General features: G+C 49.3%; 1 protein-coding gene across 1 annotated transcript in view; it reads right to left on the minus strand.

Annotated features, from left to right (window-relative positions):
* Positions 1-22,732, minus strand: part of LOC106595041 (transcriptional coactivator YAP1) — a 129,269-nt gene that overhangs the window by 8,036 nt on the left and 98,501 nt on the right. Inside the window, exons 5-8 of the mRNA XM_045704163.2 lie at positions 17,272-17,450; positions 14,398-14,531; positions 841-953; positions 1-542 (exon numbers count right to left, since the gene is read on the minus strand). The exon at positions 1-542 is cut by the window's left edge and continues 8,036 nt beyond it. Of these exons, the coding sequence (XP_045560119.1) occupies positions 307-542; positions 841-953; positions 14,398-14,531; positions 17,272-17,450 (662 nt within the window). The 3' untranslated portion in view covers positions 1-306. The remainder of the gene's footprint in view (positions 543-840; positions 954-14,397; positions 14,532-17,271; positions 17,451-22,732) is intronic.

The following is a 22,732-nucleotide window of genomic DNA, read 5'->3' on the forward strand; positions in this document are numbered from 1 at the left end:
CTCATCTCATCTCATCTCATCTCATCTCATCTCATCTCCTCTCATCTCATCTCATCTCATCTCATCTCATCTCATCTCATCTCATCTCATCTCCTCTCCTCTCATCTCATCTCATCTCATCTCCTCTCATCTCCTCTCTATACCAGTAGGTCAGAATATGTAGTTCCACTGTTCAAGTCCTATGGTGTGTCACAACACCCACCTCAGTCGGGTCACAGAGAAAACAAAAGTTTGGGATCCCCCACTGTATACCATATAAGGGCCCCGCTTGTTCTATAAATGTGTTATAACCATGTTATAACCATGTTATAACCACGTGAGGAAGCTCTCCTTGTCGATCTTTGTGGCGGCCAGGACTGACTCCATGTCGTTCAGGATGTCGGAGCTAAGGGCTTCCTGGAGACTAGGCATAAGCTCCTCCCCCTCCATGGCCATGTTGTCACTCTCCAGCGTACCCAGGTCCACGTCCGTCCCCGGGATGGCGTCCAGGTAGTCAGGGAAACGGCTGGGCTGGGTCCCCATGGATACCGGCAGGGCATCCCCTAATGATGCCAAAGCGATGACATGGATGTGTTATGCCGCGGTTAGAACTCAGAAAGTTATCAATATGTAGGTCCTATAATAATCAATTTATGTTTCCAATAACTTCCCACATTGACCTCGACTAAATAGGTCTTTGTAACTCAACATCGCTTGACAAAATATAACCGTCTGTCTAGACTTTGTGAGAAGCGTTAAAGAGGAGATTGAGTCGTCAGAATCCCCCCCCCCCCCCCCCCTCTTAAAGGGTCCTGGTCAGTAGTGGACTACGGTAGAACAAAGGGTGCTGTTTAGTCTCACCAGTGTCCATCTCGTCCACACTGTTAAGGAAGTCATCGGGCGTACGGGGGACACTGTAACTGCTCATGCTCAGACCGCTGTCTGTGCTCTCATCCCTGGAGTGGTAGGTCCCACTGTGGACACAAGAGACAGGACACGATTCAAACTTTATTGTTCCACAATGTAATCTGGAGACATGAATGAAATCTATTTCTCTATTCAATCCATTTCAATAAAACGTTACAGTGTGATTGAAATTTAAAGGCAATGTTCCCCCAATAGCGAAGACGGTAAACGCTGCTTATGTCAGCTCAGTCAGAAGTTACCTTTAAAACGCTGCGTATGTCGGCTCAGTCAGAAGTTACCTTTAAAACGCTGCGTATGTCGGCTCAGTCAGAAGTTACCTTTAAAACGCTGCGTATGTCAGCTCAGTCAGAAGTTACCTTTAAACGCTGCGTATGTCAGCTCAGTCAGAAGTTACCTTTAAAACGCTGCGTATGTCAGCTCAGTCAGAAGTTACCTTTAAAACGCTGCGTATGTCAGCTCAGTCAGAAGTTACCTTTAAAACGCTGCGTATGTCAGCTCAGTCAGAAGTTACCTTTAAAAACGCTGCGTATGTCAGCTCAGTCAGAAGTACCTTTAAAACGTCTGCTTATGTCAGCTCAGTCAAGAAGTTACCTTTAAAACGCTGCGTATGTCAGCTCAGTCAGAAGTTACCTTTAAAACGCTGCGTATGTCAGCTCAGTCAGAAGTTACCTTTAAACGCTGCTTATGTCGGATCAGTCAGAAGTTACCTTTAAAACGCTGCTTATGTCAGCTCAGTCAGAAGTTACCTTTAAAACGCTGCGTATGTCGGCTCAGTCAGAAGTTACCTTTAAAACGCTGCGTATGTCGGATAAGTCAGAAGTTACAAGAGGTAACAATCCTAATATACAAGAGCGTTCCCTAGCAGTGGATGTTCAGCTCAGACCTAGAACCTTCTCCTGTCCACTCAGACCTAAACGCTGCTCCTGTTCAGCTCAGACCTAGAACCTCTACCTGTTCACTCAGACCTAAACGCTGCGTCCTGTTCAGCTCAGATCTAGAACCTTCTCCTGTTCACTCAGATCTAAGCCTATCTCCTGCTCAGTCAGACCTTCTCCTGTTCATTCAGACGCTAAGCCTTCTCCTGTCCGACTCAGACTAGAACCTTCTCCTGTTCACTCAGACGCTAAGCTTCTCCTGTTCAGCTCAGGCCTAGAACTTCTCCTGTTCATTCAGATCTAAACGCTGCGTCCTGTTCGGCTCAGACCTAGAACCTTCTCCTGTTCATTCAGATCTAAACCTGCTCCTGTTCATTCAGACCTTCTCCGGATCAGTCAGACCTTCTCCTGTTCATTCAAGAGCTAAACCTTCTCCTGTCACTCAGACCTAAGACCTGTCTCCTGTTCATTCAGATCTAAACCTGCGCCTGTCCACCCAGACCTAAACCTTCTCCTGTTCATTCAGATCTAAACCTTCTCCTGTTCATTCAGATCTAAACCTTCTCCTGTTCATTCAGACCTAAACCTTCTCCTGTTCATTCAGACCTTCTCCTGTTCATTCAGACCTTCTCCTGTTCATTCAGACCTAACCTTCTCCTGTTCATTCAGACCCTTCTCCTGTTCATTCAGACCTAAACCTTCTCCTGTTCATTCAGACCTAAACCTTCTCCTGTTCACTCAGACCTAAACCTTCTCCTGTTCATTCAGACCTAAACCTTCTCCTGTTCATTCAGATCTAAACCTTCTCCTGTCCACTCAGACCTAAACCTTCTCCTGTTCATTCAGACCTAAACCTTCTCCTGTCCACTCAGACCTAAACCTTCTCCTGTTCATTCAGACCTAAACCTTCTCCTGTTCATTCAGATCTAAACCTTCTCCTGTCCACTCAGACCTAAACCTTCTCCTGTTCATTCAGATCTAAACCTTCTCCTGTCCACCCAGACCTAAACCTTCTCCTGTTCATTCAGATCTAAACCTTCTCCTGTTCATTCAGATCTAAACCTTCTCCTGTTCATTCAGATCTAAACCTTCTCCTGTTCATTCAGACCTTCTCCTGTTCATTCAGACCTTCTCCTGTTCATTCAGACCTAAACCTTCTCCTGTTCATTCAGACCTAAACCTTCTCCTGTTCATTCAGACCTAAACCTTCTCCTGTTCATTCAGACCTAAACCTTCTCCTGTCCACTCAGACCTAAACCTTCTCCTGTCCACTCAGACCTAAACCTTCTCCTGTTCATTCAGACCTAAACCTTCTCCTGTTCATTCAGACCTTCTCCTGTTCATTCAGACCTAAACCTTCTCCTGTTCATTCAGACCTAAACCTTCTCCTGTTCATTCAGACCTTCTCCTGTTCATTCAGATCTAAACCTTCTCCTGTTCATTCAGACCTTCTCCTGTTCATTCAGACCTAAACCTTCTCCTGTTCATTCAGACCTTCTCCTGTTCATTCAGACCTTCTCCTGTTCATTCAGATCTAAACCTTCTCCTGTTCATTCAGATCTAAACCTTCTCCTGTTCATTCAGATCTAAACCTTCTCCTGTTCATTCAGACCTAAACCTTCTCCTGTTCATTCAGACCTTCTCCTGTTCATTCAGACCTAAACCTTCTCCTGTTCATTCAGACCTAAACCTTCTCCTGTTCATTCAGACCTTCTCCTGTTCATTCAGACCTAAACCTTCTCCTGTCCACTCAGACCTAAACCTTCTCCTGTCCACCCAGGCCTAAACCTTCTCCTGTCCACCCAGGCCTAAATATTCTGTTCACTCAGACCTAAATATTGTCCTGAGTCAAAACAGTAAGTGGTAGGTTCTGCTGTGGAAAAGACACCAGACACAGTCAGCCATTACCGTTGTAGTTTTACAAGGAGATCATGGAGCTAAACAAAGAACAATAATAACAACATGAATACCCAGGGCTTTCCCCAGGGCTTTACCCAGGGCTTTCCCCCAGGGCTTTACCCAGGGCTTTACCCAGGGCTTTACCCAGGGCTTTACCCAGGGCTTTCCCCAGGGCTTTACCCAGGGCTTTCCCCAGGGCTTTCCCCAGGGCTTTACCCAGGGCTTTACCCAGGGCTTTCCCCAGGGCTTTACCCAGGGCTTTACCCAGGGCTTTACCCAGGGCTTTACCCAGGGCTTTACCCAGGGCTTTCCCCAGGGCTTTACCCAGGGCTTTCCCCAGGGCTTTACCCAGGGCTTTCCCCAGGGCTTTACCCAGGGCTTTACCCAGGGCTTTCCCCAGGGCTTTACCCAGGGCTTTACCCAGGGCTTTCCCCAGGGCTTTACCCAGGGCTCTCCCCAGGGCTTTCCCCAGGGCTTTACCCAGGGCTTTCCCCAGGGCTTTCCCCAGGGCTTTCCCCAGGGCTCTCCCCAGGGCTTTCCCCAGGGCTTTCCCCAGGGCTTTACCCAGGGCTTTCCCCAGGGCTTTCCCCAGGGCTTTCCCCAGGGCTCTCCCCAGGGCTTTACCCAGGGCTCTCCCCAGGGCTTTCCCCAGGGCTTTACCCAGGGCTTTCCCCAGGGCTTTCCCCAGGGCTTTCCCCAGGGCTTTCCCCAGGGCTCTCCCCAGGGGCTTTCCCCAGGGCTCTCCCCAGGGCTCTCCCCAGCTTTACATCTATATTCTACTGGTGAAAGAGACAGGACAGTTTAACTAACCCACTGACCACTTTCCAAGAACAATCCTTACTATTCTCTACAGCCGTGAGAGAGAAAGACCATACTGAGAGAGAGAGAGAGAGAGAGAGAGAGGGGTAGAGAGCGACTAGAGATAACCAGCGAGGAAAAGACAGAGAGAGAGAGAGAGAGAGAGAGAGAGAGAGAGAGAGGGGTAGAGAGAGAGAGAGAGAGAGGAGAGAGAGAGAGAGAGGGAGAGAGAGAGAGGGGTAGAGAGAGAGAGAGAGAGAGAGAGAGAGAGAGAGAGAGAGAGAGAGAGAGAGATAACCAGCGAGGAAAAGACAGAGAGAGAGAGAGAGAGAGAGAGAGAGAGAGAGAGAGAGAGAGAGAGAGAGGGGTAGAGAGAGAGAGAGGAGAGAGAGAGAGAGAGAGAGAGAGAGAGAGAGAGAGAGAGAGAGAGAGAGGAGAGAGAGAGAGAGAGGGGTAGAGAGCGACAGAGATAACCAGCGAGGAAAAGACAGAGAGAGAGAGAGAGAGAGAGAGAGAGAGAGAGAGAAGGGGGAACAAAGACAGAGAGAAGAAAGAGGAGGCGAGACAGAGCTCTGACACTAATTAGCAGAGAAAAAGGCAGAGTAGAGCCACGGCAGCATGAATGAGACCACTGTGAGAGAGGGGAGGGGAGGCTGGGGAAAAGAGAGGGGGAGGGGGAGGCTGGGGAAAGAGAGGAGAGGGGAGGCTGGGGAAAGAGAGGGGAGGGGAGGCTGGGAAAGAGAGGGGGGAGGGGAGGCTGGGGAAAGAGAGGGGGAGGGGAGGCTGGGGAAAGAGGAGGGGGAGGGGAGGCTGGGGAAAGAGAGGGGGAGGGGAGGCTGGGGGAAAGAGAGGGGGAGGGGAGGCTGGGGAAAGAGAGGGGGAGGGGAGGCTGGGGAAAGAGAGGGGAGGGGAGGCTGGGGAAAGAGAGGGGAGGGGAGGCTGGGGGAAAGAGAGGGGGAGGGGAGGCTGGGGAAAGAGAGGGGGGGGGGGAGGCTGGGGAAAGAGAGGGGAGGGGAGGCTGGGGAAAGAGAGGGGAGGGGAGGCTGGGGAAAGAGAGGGGAGGCTGGGGAAAGAGAGGGGAGGGGAGGCTGGGGAAAGAGAGGGGAAGGAGGCTGGGGAAAGAGAGGGGAGGGGAGGCTGGGGAAAGAGAGGGGGAGGGGAGGCTGGGGAAAGAGAGGGGAGGGAGGCTGGAGAAAGAGAGGGGGAGGGGAGGCTGGGGAAAGAGAGGGGGGGGGGGAGGCTGGGGAAAGAGAGGGGGAGGGGAGGCTGGGGAAAGAGAGGGGGAGGGGAGGCTGGGGAAAGAGAGGGGAGGGGAGGCTGGGGAAAGAGAGGGGAGGGGAGGCTGGGGAAAGAGAGGGGGAGGGGAGGCTGGGGAAAGAGAGGGGAGGGAGGCTGGGGAAAGAGAGGGGAGGGGAGGCTGGGGAAAGAGAGGGGAGGGAGGGAGGCTGGGAAAGAGAGGGGAGGGGGGCAGGGGAGGGTAGTAGGGGGAGGAGAGGAGGGTAGTAGAGGGAGAAGAGGAGGGTAGTAGAGGGAGAAGAGGAGGGTAGTAGAGGGAGAAGAGGAGGGTAGTAGAGGGAGAAGAGGAGGGTAGTAGAGGGAGAAGAGGGGAAGGAGAAGAGGAGGGTAGTAGAGGGAGAAGAGGAGGGTAGTAGAGGAAGAAGAGGAGGGTAGTAGAGGGAGAAGAGGAGGGTAGTAGAGGAAGAAGAGGAGGGTAGTAGAGGGAGAAGAGGAGGGTAGTAGAGGGAGAAGAGGGGGGGTAGTAGAGGGAGAAGAGGAGGGTAGTAGAGGGAGAAGAGGAGGGTAGTAGAGGGAGAAGAGGAGGGTAGTAGAGGGAGAAGAGGAGGGTAGTAGAGGGAGAAGAGGAGGGTAGTAGAGGAGAAGAGGAGGGTAGTAGAGGGAGAAGAGGAGGGTAGTAGAGGGAGAAGAGGAGGGTAGTAGAGGGAGAAGAGGAGGGTAGTAGAGGGAGAAGAGGGGATGGAGAAGAGGAGGGTAGTAGAGGGAGAAGAGGAGGGTAGTAGAGGAAGAAGAGGAGGGTAGTAGAGGAAGAAGAGGGGAAGGAGAAGAGGAGGGGTAGTAGAGGAAGAAGAGCAGGGTAGTAGAGGGAGAAGAGGAGGGTAGTAGAGGAAGAAGAGGAGGGTAGTAGAGGAAGAAGAGGGGAAGGAGAAGAGGAGGGTAGTAGAGGGAGAAGAGGAGAGTAGTAGAGGAAGAAGAGGAGAGTAGTAGAGGAAGAAGAGGAGGGTAGTAGAGGAAGAAGAGGAGAGTAGTAGAGGAAGAAGAGGAGAGTAGTAGAGGAAGAAGAGGAGGGTAGTAGAGGGAGAAGAGGAGGGTAGTAGAGGGAGAAGAGGAGAGTAGTAGAGGGAGAAGAGGAGGGTAGTAGAGGGAGAAGAGGAGGGTAGTAGAGGGAGAAGAGGAGGGTAGTAGAGGAAGAAGAGGAGGGTAGTAGAGGGAGAAGAGGAGGGTAGTAGAGGAAGAAGAGGAGGGTAGTAGAGGAAGAAGAGGAGGGTAGTAGAGGAAGAAGAGGAGGGTAGTAGAGGGAGAAGAGGAGGGTAGTAGAGGAAGAAGAGGAGGGTAGTAGAGGAGAAGAGGAGGGTAGTAGAGGAGAAGAGGAGGGTAGTAGAGGAAGAAGAGGAGGGTAGTAGAGGGAGAAGAGGAGGGTAGTAGAGGAAGAAGAGGAGGGTAGTAGAGGAAGAAGAGGAGGGTAGTAGAGGAAGAAGAGGAGGGTAGTAGAGGGAGAAGAGGAGGGTAGAGAGGAGAAGAGGAGGGTAGTAGAGGAAGAAGAGGAGGGTAGTAGAGGGAGAAGAGGAGGGTAGTAGAGGAAGAAGAGGAGGGTAGTAGAGGAAGAAGAGGAGGGTAGTAGAGGGAGAAGAGGAGGGTAGTAGAGGGAGAAGAGGAGAGTAGTAGAGGAAGAAGAGTCTGTCCTGTCTGCTGACTGGACCACATGTTCTCAGGGGCTGTTTGCTATTCAGCCTTGCCCTCATTGGCTGTTTGCTATTCAGCCTGGCTCTCAATGGCTGGCTGTAAGGAACAGAGGCTAAAGGGATAACCTCCACGTGTCTTGTTACAAGCTTTGGTCTTTCCATTTGTATTTCCAGGTTGGACGTTAGCCCGTGGGGTTGCCCCGATTGGTTTCACCTCGTTAGTCAGTAAGGGAATATGGCAATCCAAAAGCAGTAGTCAAAGACTACTGGGCGGCAGGTAGTGGTTAGAGCAGGTAGCCCAGTGGTTAGAGCAGGTAGCCCAGTGGTTAGAGCAGGTAGCCCAGTGGTTAGAGCAGGTAGCCCAGTGGTTAGAGCAGGTAGCCCAGTGGTTAGAGCAGGTAGCCTAGTGGTTAGAGCAGGTAGCCCAGTGGTTAGAGCAGGTAGCCCAGTGGTTAGAGCAGGTAGCCTAGTGGTTAGAGCAGGTAGCCCAGTGGTTAGAGCAGGTAGCCCAGTGGTTAGAGCAGGTAGCCTAGAGGTTAGAGCAGGTAGCCTAGTGGTTAGAGGCAGGTAGCCTAGAGGTTAGAGCAGGTAGCCCAGTGGTTAGAGCAGGTAGCCCAGTGGTTAGAGGCAGGTAGCCCAGTGGTTAGAGGAGGCAGGTAGCCCAGTGGTTAGAGCAGGTAGCCCAGTGGTTAGAGGAGGCAGGTAGCCCAGTGGTTAGAGGAGGCAGGTAGCCTAGTGGTTAGAGCAGGTAGCCCAGTGGTTAGAGCGGGTAGCCCAGTGGTTAGAGCAGGTAGCCTAGAGGTTAGAGCGGGTAGCCTAGTGGTTAGAGCAGGTAGCCCAGTGGTTAGAGCAGGTAGCCCAGTGGTTAGAGGAGGCAGGTAGCCCAGTGGTTAGAGGAGGCAGGTAGCCCAGTGGTTAGAGGAGGCAGGTAGCCCAGTGGTTAGAGGAGGCAGGTAGCCTAGTGGTTAGAGGAGGCAGGTAGCCCAGTGGTTAGAGCAGGTAGCCTAGAGGTTAGAGCAGGTAGCCCAGTGGTTAGAGCGGGTAGCCCAGTGGTTAGAGGAGGCAGGTAGCCCAGTGGTTAGAGGAGGCAGGTAGCCTAGTGGTTAGAGGAGGCAGGTAGCCCAGTGGTTAGAGCAGGTAGCCTAGTGGTTAGAGCAGGTAGCCCAGTGGTTAGAGCGGGTAGCCCAGTGGTTAGAGCGGGTAGCCCAGAGGTTAGAGCAGGTAGCCCAGTGGTTAGAGCAGGGTAGCCTAGTGGTTAGAGCAGGTAGCCTAGTGGTTAGAGCAGGTAGCCCAGTGGTTAGAGCAGGGTAGCCCAGTGGTTAGAGCAGGTAGCCCAGTGGTTAGAGCAGGTAGCCCAGTGGTTAGAGTAGGCAGGTAGCCTAGTGGTTAGAGGAGGCAGGTAGCCTAGTGGTTAGAGCAGGTAGCCCAGTGGTTAGAGCAGGTAGCCCAGAGGTTAGAGCAGGTAGCCTAGAGGTTAGAGCAGGTAGCCCAGTGGTTAGAGCAGGTAGCCTAGAGGTTAGAGTAGGTAGCCCAGTGGTTAGAGCAGGTAGCCCAGTGGTTAGAGCAGGTAGCCTAGAGGTTAGAGTAGGTAGCCCAGTGGTTAGAGCAGGTAGCCCAGTGGTTAGAGCAGGTAGCCTAGAGGTTAGAGCAGGTAGCCCAGTGGTTAGAAGCAGGAAGCCCAGTGGTTTGAGGCAGGTAGCCTAGTGGTTAGAGCAGGCAGCCCAGTGGTTAGAGGAGGCAGGTAGCCTAGTGGTTAGAGCAGGTAGCCCAGTGGTTAGAGGAGGCAGGTAGCCTAGTGGTTAGAGGAGGCAGGTAGCCTAGTGGTTAGAGGAGGCAGGTAGCCTAGTGGTTAGAGCAGGTAGCCCAGTGGTTAGAGCAGGTAGCCCAGTGGTTAGAGCAGGTAGCCCAGTGGTTAGAGCAGGTAGCCTAGTGGTAAGAGCAGGTAGCCTAGTGGTTAGAGCAGGTAGCCTAGTGGTTAGAGGAGGCAGGTAGCCCAGTGTTTAGAGCAGGTAGCCTAGTGGTTAGAGCAGGCAGCCTAGTGGTTAGAGCGGGTAGCCCAGTGGTTAGAGGCAGGTAGCCTAGAGGTTAGAGCAGGTAGCCCAGTGGTTAGAGCAGGTAGCCCAGTGGTTAGAGCAGGTAGCCTAGAGGTTAGAGTAGGTAGCCCAGTGGTTAGAGCAGGTAGCCCAGTGGTTAGAGCAGGTAGCCTAGAGGTTAGAGCAGGTAGCCCAGTGGTTAGAAGCAGGAAGCCCAGTGGTTAGAGGCAGGTAGCCTAGTGGTTAGAGCAGGCAGCCCAGTGGTTAGAGGAGGCAGGTAGCCTAGTGGTTAGAGCAGGTAGCCCAGTGGTTAGAGCAGGTAGCCTAGTGGTTAGAGGAGGCAGGTAGCCTAGTGGTTAGAGCAGGTAGCCCAGTGGTTAGCCTTCCCCGTAGCTCAGTTGGTAGAGCATGGTGTTTGCAACGCCAGGGTTGTGGGTTCGGTTCTCACGGGGGGCCAAGTACAAAGAAGAAAAAAAATTGCATGAAATGAAAATGAAATGTATGCATTCACTACTGTAAGTCGCTCTGGATAAGAGCGTCTGCTAAATGACTAAAAAATGTAAATGTAAAAAATGTTAGAGCAGGTAGCCCAGTGGTTAGAGCAGGTAGCCCAGTGGTTAGAGCAGGTAGCCTAGTGGTAAGAGCAGGTAGCCTAGTGGTTAGAGCAGGTAGCCTAGTGGTTAGAGGAGGCAGGTAGCCCAGTGTTTAGAGCAGGTAGCCTAGTGGTTAGAGCAGGCAGCCTAGTGGTTAGAGCGGGTAGCCCAGTGGTTAGAGGCAGGTAGCCCAGTGGTTAGAGGAGGCAGGTAGCCCAGTGGTTAGAGGAGGCAGGTAGCCTAGTGGTTAGAGCAGGTAGCCCAGTGGTTAGAGGAGGTAGCCTAGTGGTTAGAGCAGGTAGCCCAGTGGTTAGAGCGGGTAGCCTAGTGGTTTGAGCAGGTAGCCTAGTGGTTAGAGCAGATAGCCTAGTGGTTAGAGGAGGCAGGTAGCCTAGTGGTTAAAGGAGGTAGCCTAGTGGTTAGAGCGGGTAGCCCAGTGGTTAGAGCAGGTAGCCTAGTGGTTAGAGCGGGTAGCCTAGTGGTTAGAGCAGGTAGCCTAGTGGTTAGAGCAGGTAGCCTAGTGGTTAGAGCAGGTAGCCTAGTGGTTAGAGGAGGCAGGTAGCCTAGTGGTTAGAGGAGGCAGGTAGCCTAGTGGTTAGAGGAGGCAGGTAGCCCAGTGGTTAGAGCAGGTATCCTAGTGGTTAGAGCAGGTAGCCCAGTGGTTAGAGCGGGTAGCCCAGTGGTTAGAGGAGGCAGGTAGCCTAGTGGTTAGAGGAGGCAGGTAGCCTAGTGGTTAGAGGAGGCAGGTAGCCTAGTGGTTAGAGGAGGCAGGTAGCCCAGTGGTTAGAGCAGGTATCCTAGTGGTTAGAGCAGGTAGCCCAGTGGTTAGAGCGGGTAGCCCAGTGGTTAGAGCGGGTAGCCCAGTGGTTAGAGCAGGTAGCCTAGTGGTTAGAGCAGGGTAGCCTAGTGGTTAGAGCAGGTAGCCTAGTGGTTAGAGCAGGTAGCCTAGTGGTTAGAGCAGGTAGCCCAGTGGTTAGAGCAGGTAGACTAGTGGTTAGAGCAGGTAGCCTAGTGGTTAGAGCAGGTAGCCTAGTGGTTAGAGCAGGGTAGCCTAGTGGTTAGAGCAGGTAGCCCAGTGGTTAGAGCAGGTAGCCTAGTGGTTAGAGTAGGCAGGTAGCCTAGTGGTTAGAGCAGGTAGCCTAGTGGTTAGAGCAGGTAGCCTAGTGGTTAGAGCAGGTAGCCTAGTGGTTAGAGCAGGTAGCCCAGTGGTTAGAGCAGGTATACTAGTGGTTAGAGCAGGTAGCCTAGTGGTTAGAGCAGGTAGCCTAGTGGTTAGAGGAGGCAGGTAGCCTAGTGGTTAGAGGAGGTAGCCTAGTGGTTAGAGGAGGCAGGTAGCCTCGTGGTTAGAGGAGGTAGCCTAGTGGTTAGAGGAGGCAGGTAGCCTCGTGGTTAGAGTAGGTAGCCTAGTGGTTAGAGCAGGTAGCCTAGTGGTTAGAGCAGGGTAGCCTAGTGGTTAGAGCAGGTAGCCTAGTGGTTAGAGCAGGTAGCCTAGTGGTTAGAGCGTTGGACTAGTAACTGAAAGGATGCGGGATCGAATCCCCGAGATGACAAGGTAAAAATCTGTCGTTCTGCCCCTGAACAAGGCAGTTAACCCACTGTTCCTAGGCCATCACTGTAAATAAGAATTTGTTCTTAACTGACTTGCCTAGTTAAATAAAGGTTATATATATATATATATATATATATATATATATATATATATATATATATATATATATATATATATATATATATATATATATATATATATATTTTAAATACTGACTAACGAGATGACAACCAGCACAGGTGTAACACATACTGACATACCAAAGCCTCTACCAGTTTCCATTCCTATAGGGCCATGTACCAGTATCCATTCCTATAGGGCCATGAACCAGTTTCCATTCCTATAGGGCCATGAACCAGTTTCCATTCCTATAGGGCCATGAACCAGTTTCCATTCCTATAGGGCCATGAACCAGTTTCCATTCCTATAGGGCCATGAACCAGTTTCCATTCCTATAGGGCCATGAACCAGTTTCCATTCCTATAGGTCCATGTACCAGTTTCCATTCCTATAGGGCCATGAACCAGTTTCCATTCCTATAGGGCCATGAACCAGTTTCCATTCCTATAGGTCCATGTACCAGTATCCATTCCTATAGGTCTATGTACCAGTTTCCATTCCTATAGGTCTATGTACCAGTTTCCATTCCTATAGGTCTATGTACCAGTATCCATTCCTATAGGGCCATGAACCAGTTTCCATTCCTATAGGGCCATGTACCAGTTTCCATTCCTATAGGGCCATTAACCAGTTTCCATTCCTATAGGGCCATGAACCAGTTTCCATTCCTATAGGTCTATGTACCAGTTTCCATTCCTATAGGGCTATGTACCAGTTTCCATTCCTATAGGTCTATGTACCAGTTTCCATTCCTATAGGGCCATGAACCAGTTTCCATTCCTATAGGTCTATGTACCAGTTTCCATTCCTATAGGGCCATGAACCAGTTTCCATTCCTATAGGGCCATGTACCAGTTTCCATTCCTATAGGTCTATGTACCAGTTTCCATTCCTATAGGGCCATGAACCAGTTTCCATTCCTATAGGGCCATGTACCAGTTTCCATTCCTATAGGGCCATGAACCAGTTTCCATTCCTATAGGGCCATGAACCAGTTTCCATTCCTATAGGTCTATGTACCAGTTTCCATTCCTATAGGGCCATGAACCAGTTTCCATTCCTATAGGGCCATGTACCAGTTTCCATTCCTATAGGTCTATGTACCAGTTTCCATTCCTATAGGGCCATGAACCAGTTTCCATTCCTATAGGGCCATGTACCAGTTTCCATTCCTATAGGGCCATGAACCAGTTTCCATTCCTATAGGGCCATGAACCAGTTTCCATTCCTATAGGGCTATGTACCAGTTTCCATTCCTATAGGTCTATGTACCAGTTTCCATTCCTATAGGGCCATGTACCAGTTTCCATTCCTATAGGTCTATGTACCAGTTTCCATTCCTATAGGGCCATGAACCAGTTTCCATTCCTATAGGGCCATGAACCAGTTTCCATTCCTATAGGGCTATGTACCCGTTTCCATTCCTATAGGGCTATGTACCAGTTTCCATTCCTATAGGTCTATGTACCAGTTTCCATTCCTATAGGTCTATGTACCAGATTCCCATACATGTCTTCAGTAAGTGTCTGAGCAATGCACAGTCGTACTGTAAATGTGTACACTCATTGTCAATGCATCCAGCTCAGACATAATGCTAAAAGTGTTTAAGTGGCTGAATATATCAGAAACTCCTTAACCATTCTGATACCTTTTAAAACCACTACAATCTGCAATTGTTTCATGAAAAAAATAAATAATAAATAAGACATTTATATAATTGGATTTGACAAAATGTTCAGCTTCACGGGAAATTCAATTCAATATGGTGTAATATAAAGATGTGTAGTAACTGCTTCTCCAATAGAAATCCCTGATTATCATGCAATTGGGCTAAAGTGATTCCCAACGAGTCTCACCATGTTGAGCGTATGGGTTTAGAGACTCCCTGTCATGCAGTACCGCTCATGCCCACCAGGTGTCGGTATTGTGCAGACTCACTCTCTCAGCACAGTCCCCCCTGGTCTGAATGAGTCACTTCCATGTGAACGGGGTTCAGTTCAGAGAACTGCCTCTCAGGCAGTTCACACAGAGGCTCAAACTCCCCCCCACCACCACAGCACTAGGCACACACACACACACACACACACACACACACACACACACACACACACACACACACACACACACACACACACACACACACACACACACACACACACACACACACACACAGTTCTGATAGGATACACACACACACTAGTCACTGTGTATGTGTGTGTGTGTGTGTGTGTGTGTGTGTGTGTGTGTGTGTGTGTGTGTGTGTGTGTGTGTGTGTGTGTGTGTGTGTGTGTGTGTGTGTGTGTGTGTATAAGAAAGGCAGAGACTTCCAGAACCCAGAGTTTTTCCCTATCTGTTCAAGTCACAGTAATCACTCTCTAAACCTCAAACAGGGATGATATCACCCACTGAAACTTACTAATAGTTCAAACACTATGACACAAATCATGACTAATGTTCTCTCTTTCAGAGCTGTGTTTTTTCCCCGGGTTAAGAATATCTAGAACATTCAGATGTAGCTAAGACAAAAGAGGTGTTTCCAGTAGGTCCGGCTAAATCTGTGTCCGGGAAACTGGCCCTCAGATAAACAGACAGACACACCTGTTGAGAAGTAGATTCAACACACAGTATAATTGTAATGTATAACTCCTTATGGCACATGTTAAGACCTGTTGCTAATAAGCTGGCGTAACGACTGATGAGGCTTACCTGTTGAGGAATGGGTCGGAGCTGTTGGCTGTCATGGTTCTGGCATCCTGGCCCATCCCAGGGGACAACACGGGGTTGGGAGTCCCTACATCCTGCTCCATACTGACAGGTAGTTGGGTCCTCAAAGCCAGCTCCTATGAACACACAGCATACACAGTATGTGTTATTGGGCCACAGGTCTTTCTCTGTGGCTCAGTTGGTAGAGCGTGGTGTTTGCAACGCCAGCATGGTGTGTGCAACGCCAGGGCTGTGGGTTCGATTCCCACGGGGGGCCAGTACAAAAAAAAATAAAAAAATGCATGAAATGAAATGTATGTATTCACTACTATAAGTTGCTCTGGATAAGAGCGTCTGCTAAATGACTAAAATGTAAATGTTATTGTCTCAGCAACACAGCACGTGTTAGTGGAAGTCAAGGAAACAAGTAAGAAGCCTTTGTCCAAGCCAGAACGGCCCATAGGGCAGGAGTTTGCTATTTACTAGCCCTGTACTAGCCCTGCACTAGCCATACACTAGCTCTGCACTAGCCCTACACTAGCCCTGCGCTAGCCATACTCTAGCCATACACTAGCTCTGTACTAGCCATACTCTAGCCCTGCGCTAGCCATACACTAGCCATACACTAGCTCTGTACTAGCTCTGCACTAGCCATACACTAGCACTGCACTAGCCATACTCTAGCTCTGTACTAGCCCTGCGCTAGCCATACACTAGCCATACACTAGCCATACACAACCAAGGCAACTGAAAGCTGAGTAGGATGTGACCTAGTTTTTATGAAGATCTTAAAACCGCAGCTAGACAGCCTGGTGGTTCGTAAAAACTTTATTGGTCGAGGTTAATGAGAACGGACACAATGTTCTCTCCCAAAATAGTTGACTTGTCATAACCTGGCAGACATGACAGGTTTTTAAGAGGTTGGTGCGTTTTTTTCTGTGAACACGTATATTAGGGTTTTCTATTAACTGTTTCTACTGTATCTACTGTTTCATTTATAGGAATAACCTGGTGTTACAGTCAACAAGGAACCAATAACCTGGTGTTACAGTCAACAAGGAACCAATAACCAGGTGTTACAGTCAACAAGGAACCAATAACCTGGTGTTACAGTCAACAAGGAACCAATAACCTGGTGTTACAGTCAACAAGGAACCAATAACCAGGTGTTACAGTCAACAAGGAACCAATAACCAGGTGTTACAGTCAACAAGGAACCAATAACCTGGTGTTACAGTCAACAAGGAACCAATAACCAGGTGTTACAGTCAACAAGGAACCAATAACCTGGTGTTACAGTCAACAAGGAACCAATAACCTGGTGTTACAGTCAACAAGGAACCAATAACCAGGTGTTACAGTCAACAAGGAACCAATAACCTGGTGTTACAGTCAACAAGGAACCAATAACCTGGTGTTACAGTCAACAAGGAACCAATAACCTGGTGTTACAGTCAACAAGGAACCAATAACCTGGTGTTACAGTCAACAAGGAACCAATAACCTGGTGTTACAGTCAACAAGGAACCAATAACCAGGTGTTACAGTCAACAAGGAACCAATAACCTGGTGTTACAGTCAACAAGGAACCAATAACCTGGTGTTACAGTCAACAAGGAACCAATAACCTGGTGTCACAGTCAACAAGGAACCAATAACCTGGTGTTACAGTCAACAAGGAACCAATAACCAGGTGTCACAGTCAACAAGGAACCAATAACCAGGTGTCACAGTCAACAAGGAACCAATAACCTGGTGTTACAGTCAACAAGGAACCAATAATCTGGTGTTACAGTCAACAAGGAACCAATAACCTGGTGTTACAGTCAACAAGGAACCAATAACCTGGTGTCACAGTCAACAAGGAACCAATAACCTGGTGTTACAGTCAACAAGGAACCAATAACCAGGTGTTACAGTCAACAAGGAACCAATAACCTGGTGTTACAGTCAACAAGGAACCAATAACCTGGTGTTACAGTCAACAAGGAACCAATAATCTGGTGTTACAGTCAACAAGGAACCAATAACCTGGTGTTACAGTCAACAAGGAACCAATAACCTGGTGTTACAGTCAACAAGGAACCAATAACCTGGTGTTACAGTCAACAAGGAACCAATAATCTGGTGTTACAGTCAACAAGGAACCAATAACCTGGTGTCACAGTCAACACCAATATACCACTATATTATACAATACCACTATACTATACCACAATACTATACTATACTATGCTATACCACCATACTATACTACTACACTATACTATACTATACCACAATACTATACTATACTACTATACCACTATACTATACTACTATACCACTATACTATACTACTATACCACTATACTATACCACAATACTATACTATACTTTACTATACTATACCACTATACTATACTATGCCACTATACTATACTACTATACCACTATAATATACCACTATACTATACTACTATACCACTATACTATACCACTATACTATGCTATGCCACTATACTATACCACTATACTATACTATGCCACTATACTATACTATACCACTATACTATACCACGAGACTATATTATACTATACCACTATACTATACCACTATACTATACTATGCCACTATACCATACCACTATACTATGCCACTATACTATACCACAATACTATACTATACCACTATACTATACTATACCACTATACTATACTATGCCACTATACTATACTATACCACTATACTATACTATACCACTATACTATACTATACCACTATACTATACCACTATACTATACTATGCCACTATACTATACTATACTATACTATACTATACTATACTATACTATACTATACTATACTATACCACTGGTTAGGGACAGGCTGCTGACCTGTGGTCTGGTGCGGAGCAGCTCCTGGTGTTTCAGTCTCAACCTCTCCTTCTCCATCTGCAGCTGCTGGAGCCTCATCTGGTTGCTGCCCACCATGACTCCTCCACTCTGGGGGCTGGAGGGCAGCTGGCCCCCCTGCTTACCTGGAGCACTCTGGGTGATACGCTGCTGGTTCAGGCCTACAGAGGGGAGAGGGGAGAGAGGAGAGAATGGAGAGAGAGGAGAGAGAGGGGAGAGAGAGGAGAGAGAGGAGAGGGGAGAGAGAGAGAGAGGGGAAAGAGAGGACAGAGGGGAGAGAGGGGAGAGAGGGGAGAGAGAGGAGAGAGGGGAGAGAGAGGAGAGGGGAGAGAGAGAGAGGGGAGAGAGAGGACAGAAGGGAGAGAGGGGAGAGAGAGGAGAGAGGTGAGAGAGAGGAGAGAGGGGAGAGAGAGGAGAGGGGAGAGAGAGAGAGGGGAGAGAGAGAGAGGGGAGAGAGGTGAGAGAGGAGAGAGGGGAGAGAGAGAGAGGGGAGAGAGAGAGAGAGAGAGATAGAGGGGAGAGAGGGGAGAGAGAGAGGAGAGAGGGGAGAGAGGAGAGGGGAGAGAGGGGAGAGAAAGAGGGGAGAGAGAGAGAGAGGGGAGAGAGAGAGGGGAGAGAGAGGAGAGAGGGGAGAGAGAGGAGAGGGGGGAGAGAGAGAGAGGGGAGAGAGAGAGAGAGGGGAGAGAGGGGAGAGAGAGAGAGGGGAGAGAGAGAGAGAAGGGAGAGAGGGGAGAGAGGGGAGAGAGAGGAGAGGGGAGAGAGAGAGGGGAGAGAGGTGAGAGAGAGAGAGAGAGAGAGAGAGAGAGAGAGAGAGGGGAGAGAGAGAGAGGGGAGAGAGAGGAGAGAGAGGGGAGAGAGGGGAGAGAGAGGAGAGGGGTGAGAGAGAGAGAGGGGAGAGAGAGAGAGGGGAGAGAGGGGAGAGAGGGGAGAGAGAGGAGAGGGGGGAGAGAGAGAGGGGAGAGAGAGAGAGAGGGGAGAGAGGGGAGAGAGGGGAGAGAGAGGAGAGGGGAGAGAGAGAGGGGAGAGAGAGAGAGAGGGGAGAGAGAGGGGAGAGAGAGAGAGGGGAGAGAGAGGAGAGAGAGGAGAGAGAGGTTCATTATTTCAGTAGTATATATATCGTCAGGTGAAACTGACCTCTTGTGTCAAATCATTGTCATAACACTACAACGTGAAACTCAGCGACTCCTACTTCAGCACGGGACTCTCGTTTCCAGACCAGTTTATAGAAATCAACAGATAGGACCCAAATCCCCTACTCCAGCAGTGTGTCTGTCAGTGTAAAGTCTGGGTGTAGAAGGTAGCTAGTGTGGGTTGTAGAAGGTAGCTAGTCTGGGTGTAGTAGGTAGCTAGTGTGGGTGTAGAAGGTAGCTAGTCTGGGTGTAGTAGGTAGCTAGTGTGGGTGTAGAAGGTAGCTAGTGTGGGTGTAGTAGGTAGCTAGTGTGGGTGTAGTAGGTAGCTAGTGTGGGTGTAGAAGGTAGCTAGTGTGGGTGTAGAAGGTAGCTAGTGTGGGTGTAGAAGGTAGCTAGTGTGGGTGTAGTAGGTAGCTAGTGTGGGTGTAGTAGGTAGCTAGTGTGGGTGTAGTAGGTAGCTAGTGTGGGTGTAGTAGGTAGCTAGTCTGGGTGTAGAAGGTAGCTAGTGTGTGTGTAGTAGGTAGCTAGTGTGGGTGTAGAAGGTAGCTAGTGTGGGTGTAGTAGGTAGCTAGTATGGGTGTAGTAGGTAGCTAGTGTGGGTGTAGAAGGTAGCTAGTATGGGTGTAGAAGGTAGCTAGTGTGGGTGTAGAAGGTAGCTAGTGTGGGTGTAGTAGGTAGCTAGTGTGGGTGTAGTAGGTAGCTAGTGTGGGTGTAGAAGGTAGCTAGTGTGGGTGTAGTAGGTAGCTAGTGTGGGTATAGTAGGTAGCTAGTCTGGGTGTAGTAGATAGCTAGTGTGGGTATAGTAGGTAGCTAGTCTGGGTGTAGTAGGTAGCTAGTGTGGGTGTAGAAGGTAGCTAGTGTGGGTGTAGTAGGTAGCTAGTGTGGGTGTAGTAGGTAGCCAGTGTGGGTGTAGTAGGTAGCTAGTGTGGGTGTAGTAGGTAGCTAGTGTGGGTGTAGAAGGTAGCTAGTGTGGGTGTAGTAGGTAGCTAGTGTGGGTGTAGTAGGTAGCTAGTGTGGGTGTAGAAGGTAGCTAGTGTGGGTGTAGAAGGTAGCTAGTGTGGGTGTAGAAGGCAGCTAGTGTGGGTGTAGAAGGTAGCTAGTGTGGGTGTAGAAGGCAGCTAGTGTGGGTATAGTAGGTAGCTAGTGTGGGTATAGAAGGTAGCTAGTGTGGGTATAGTAGGTAGCTAGTCTGGGTGTAGTAGGTAGCTAGTGTGGGTGTAGTAGGTAGCTAATGTGGGTGTAGAAGGTAGCTAGTGTGGGTGTAGAAGGTAGCTAGTGTGGGTGTAGTAGGTAGCTAGTGTGGATGTAGTAGGTAGCTAGTGTGGGTGTAGTAGGTAGCAAGTGTGGGTGTAGTAGGTAGCTAGTGTGGGTGTAGTAGGTAGCTAGTGTGGGTGTAGTAGGTAGCTAGTGTGGGTGTAGTAGGTAGCTAGTGTGGGTGTAGTAGGTAGCTAGTGTGGGTGTAGTAGGTAGCTAGTGTGGGTGTAGTAGGTTGCTAGTGTGGGTGTAGTAGGTAGCTAGTGTGGGTGTAGTAGGTAGCTAGTGTGGGTGTAGTAGGTAGCTAGTGTGGGTGTAGTAGGTAGCTAGTGTGGGTGTAGTAGGTAGCTAGTGTGGGTGTAGTAGGTAGCTAGTGTGGGTGTAGTAGGTAGCTAGTGTGGGTGTAGTAGGTAGCTAGTGTGGGTGTAGTAGGTAGCTAGTGTGGGTGTAGTAGGTAGCTAGTGTGGGTATAGTGGGTGGCTGAGTGTGGGTGTAGTAGGTAGCTAGTGTGGGGTGTAGTAGGTAGCTAGTGTGGGTGTAGTAGGTAGCTAGTGTGGGTGTAGTAGGTAGCTAGTGTGGGTGTAGTAGGTAGCTAGTGTGGGTGTAGTAGGTAGCTAGTGTGGGTGTAGTAGGTAGCTAGTTGGGGCCAGTGAAGCCAGTCATGTATGGTGAGGTTAGACGGAAGGAAGCCCCAACAAAGTCTTCCACAACGCATCAATCAAACAGCGATTCCTGTAAGACCTGCTTCCCCTTCCTTCTCTTTCTGACTCACAGACAGACAGACTGACAGACTGTTAGTTTAATCCACTGTTACAGTCTCTATTAGTCATGAAGACACATACACAAGTAAGTCACCGTGTGTTCAATTAGTCTGACTCACACAGGTCAGATCATCCACGCTGGGTGTGTTATTTCTCCCGCTACATAAATCACATATCAACCAGTGGAGGCTCCTCAGAGGAGGAAGAGGAGGACCATCCTCCTCAGTGAATTTCATCAAAATAAAAACATTAGGAACATTAAAAAGTTATCCTTTTTTAGATAAACTATACAAATCAAATGTATTTATATAGCCCTTCTTACATCAGCTGATATCACAAAAGTGCTGTACAGAAACCCAGCCTAAACCCCCAAACAGCAAGCAATGCAGGTGTAGAAGCACGGTGGCTAGGAAAAACTCCCTAGGAAAAACTCCCTAGCAAGGCCAGAGCCTAGGAAGAAACCTAGAGAGGAACCAGGCTATGAGGGGTGGCTAGGAAAAACTACCCTAGAAAGGCCAGAACCTAGGAAGAAACCTAGAGAGGAACCAGGCTATGAGGGGTGGCTAGGAAAAACTCCCTAGAAAGGCCAGAACCTAGGAAGAAACCTAGAGAGGAACCAGGCTATGAGGGGTGGCCAGTCCTCTTCTGGCTGTGCCGGGTGGAGATTATAACAGAACATGGCCAAGATGTTCAAATGTTCATAAATGGTCAAATAATAGTAATCACAGTGAAGAGGTCAGGGTTCCATAGCCGCAGGCAGAACAGTTGAAACTGGAGCAGCAGCACGGCCAGGTGGACTGGGGACAACAAGGAGTCATCATGCTGATATATTCACGTCACTAAGGCACTACATCGTCACTACAGACCCGGGTTTGATCCCAGGCTGAGAGGAGGGTTTGGCCCAGCGGTTTGGCCCAGCTGGTTAGAGGAGGGTTTGGCCCAGCGTCGTCCGGGTTAGGGGAGGGTTTGGCCCAGCGTCATCCGGGTTAGGGGAGGGTTTGGCCGGAGGGGGCTTTACTTGGCTCATCGTGCTCTAGCGACTCCTTGTGCCGGGCCGGTCGCCTGCGGGCTGACTTTGGTCGTCCCCCACAACCCACAACCCCCAGCCCTGTCCTAATCCCCCTCTGCCTGGCTCCCCCAGCCCCTGTCCTGTCCAGCACTGTGGTTCACTGCCCTGCCTCTTGGCTAACTCCACCCCACCACAACCCTTGTTCCTCCCTGCCCTGCCTGCTGGCTAACTCCACCCCACCACAACCCTTGTTCCTCCCTGCCCTGCCTCTTGGCTAACTCCACCCCACCACAACCCTTGTTCCTCCCTGCCCTGCCTGCTGGCTTTCTTAAGGTGTCTGCATGCTAGGGAGAACTCATCTAGGTGAAGAGAACGGCTGTTCCTCGCCTACTCCCTTAAAAGACCTTGGCTTGAAAAATGAGAAAAAAGCAGCCATAGTACTGTTTGTCCCTCTTGAGATGCTGTAGCCAGAAAACACTTCCTCAAAATAGTTTGAATTAATCTAAGATAACTCAAGAAATCTGACATCAATTTATAAATTTTTTCAGAGGTCTTAGTTGCGCAATTTTACATCTAACTAATCTCTGTTTGGTGCAGTATTTCTCAATTCAGAATAAAATATGCTTCCCAAAAATAACATGGTCGCTGTGGTTAAACGTTTATTTGGATTGATTATTTTCTGCATTTATCCAAGTCCCATCAGGTAGTCTGATTTCAGATGTGTCCATGTAAACAGGATCAGGTAGTCTGATCTCAGATGTGTCCATGGAAACAGGATCAGGAAGTCTGATCTCAGATGTGTCCATGGAAACAGGATCAGGAAGTCTGATTTCAGATGTGTCCATGTAAACAGGATCAGGAAGTCTGATTTCAGATGTGTCCATGGAAACAGAATTATTAGGGAAATCGTTCTGGCAAAGCATGTAAATGTTTAAATCAAACCATTATATTAATCTTACAAATTTACAATAAATCTGATTATTGTGTGCATTTAACCGTACTCACTGTAACGCTGGTTTCATTTGGGAATTAGATTAGATTTGAGATTAGTGCAGGTGTATATTTAGGAGGATTTGCGATGGAAAATAGATCCTTAGTGGTCTATAATGGAAAGTGTTTAGGAAAATGTGCCCGTCACTCTGCTGCTGGCCCAACACAACTACTGGAAAATGTGCCTGTCACTCTGCTGCTGGCCCCACACAACTACTGGAAAATGTGCCCGTCACTCTGCTGCTGGCCCAACACAACTACTGGAAAATGTTCCCGTCACTCTGCTGCTGGCCCCACAC

This window comes from Salmo salar, chromosome 20 (assembly GCF_965601325.2).
Source record: "Salmo salar chromosome 20, fSalSal1, whole genome shotgun sequence".
Classification (NCBI taxonomy): domain Eukaryota; kingdom Metazoa; phylum Chordata; class Actinopteri; order Salmoniformes; family Salmonidae; genus Salmo; species Salmo salar.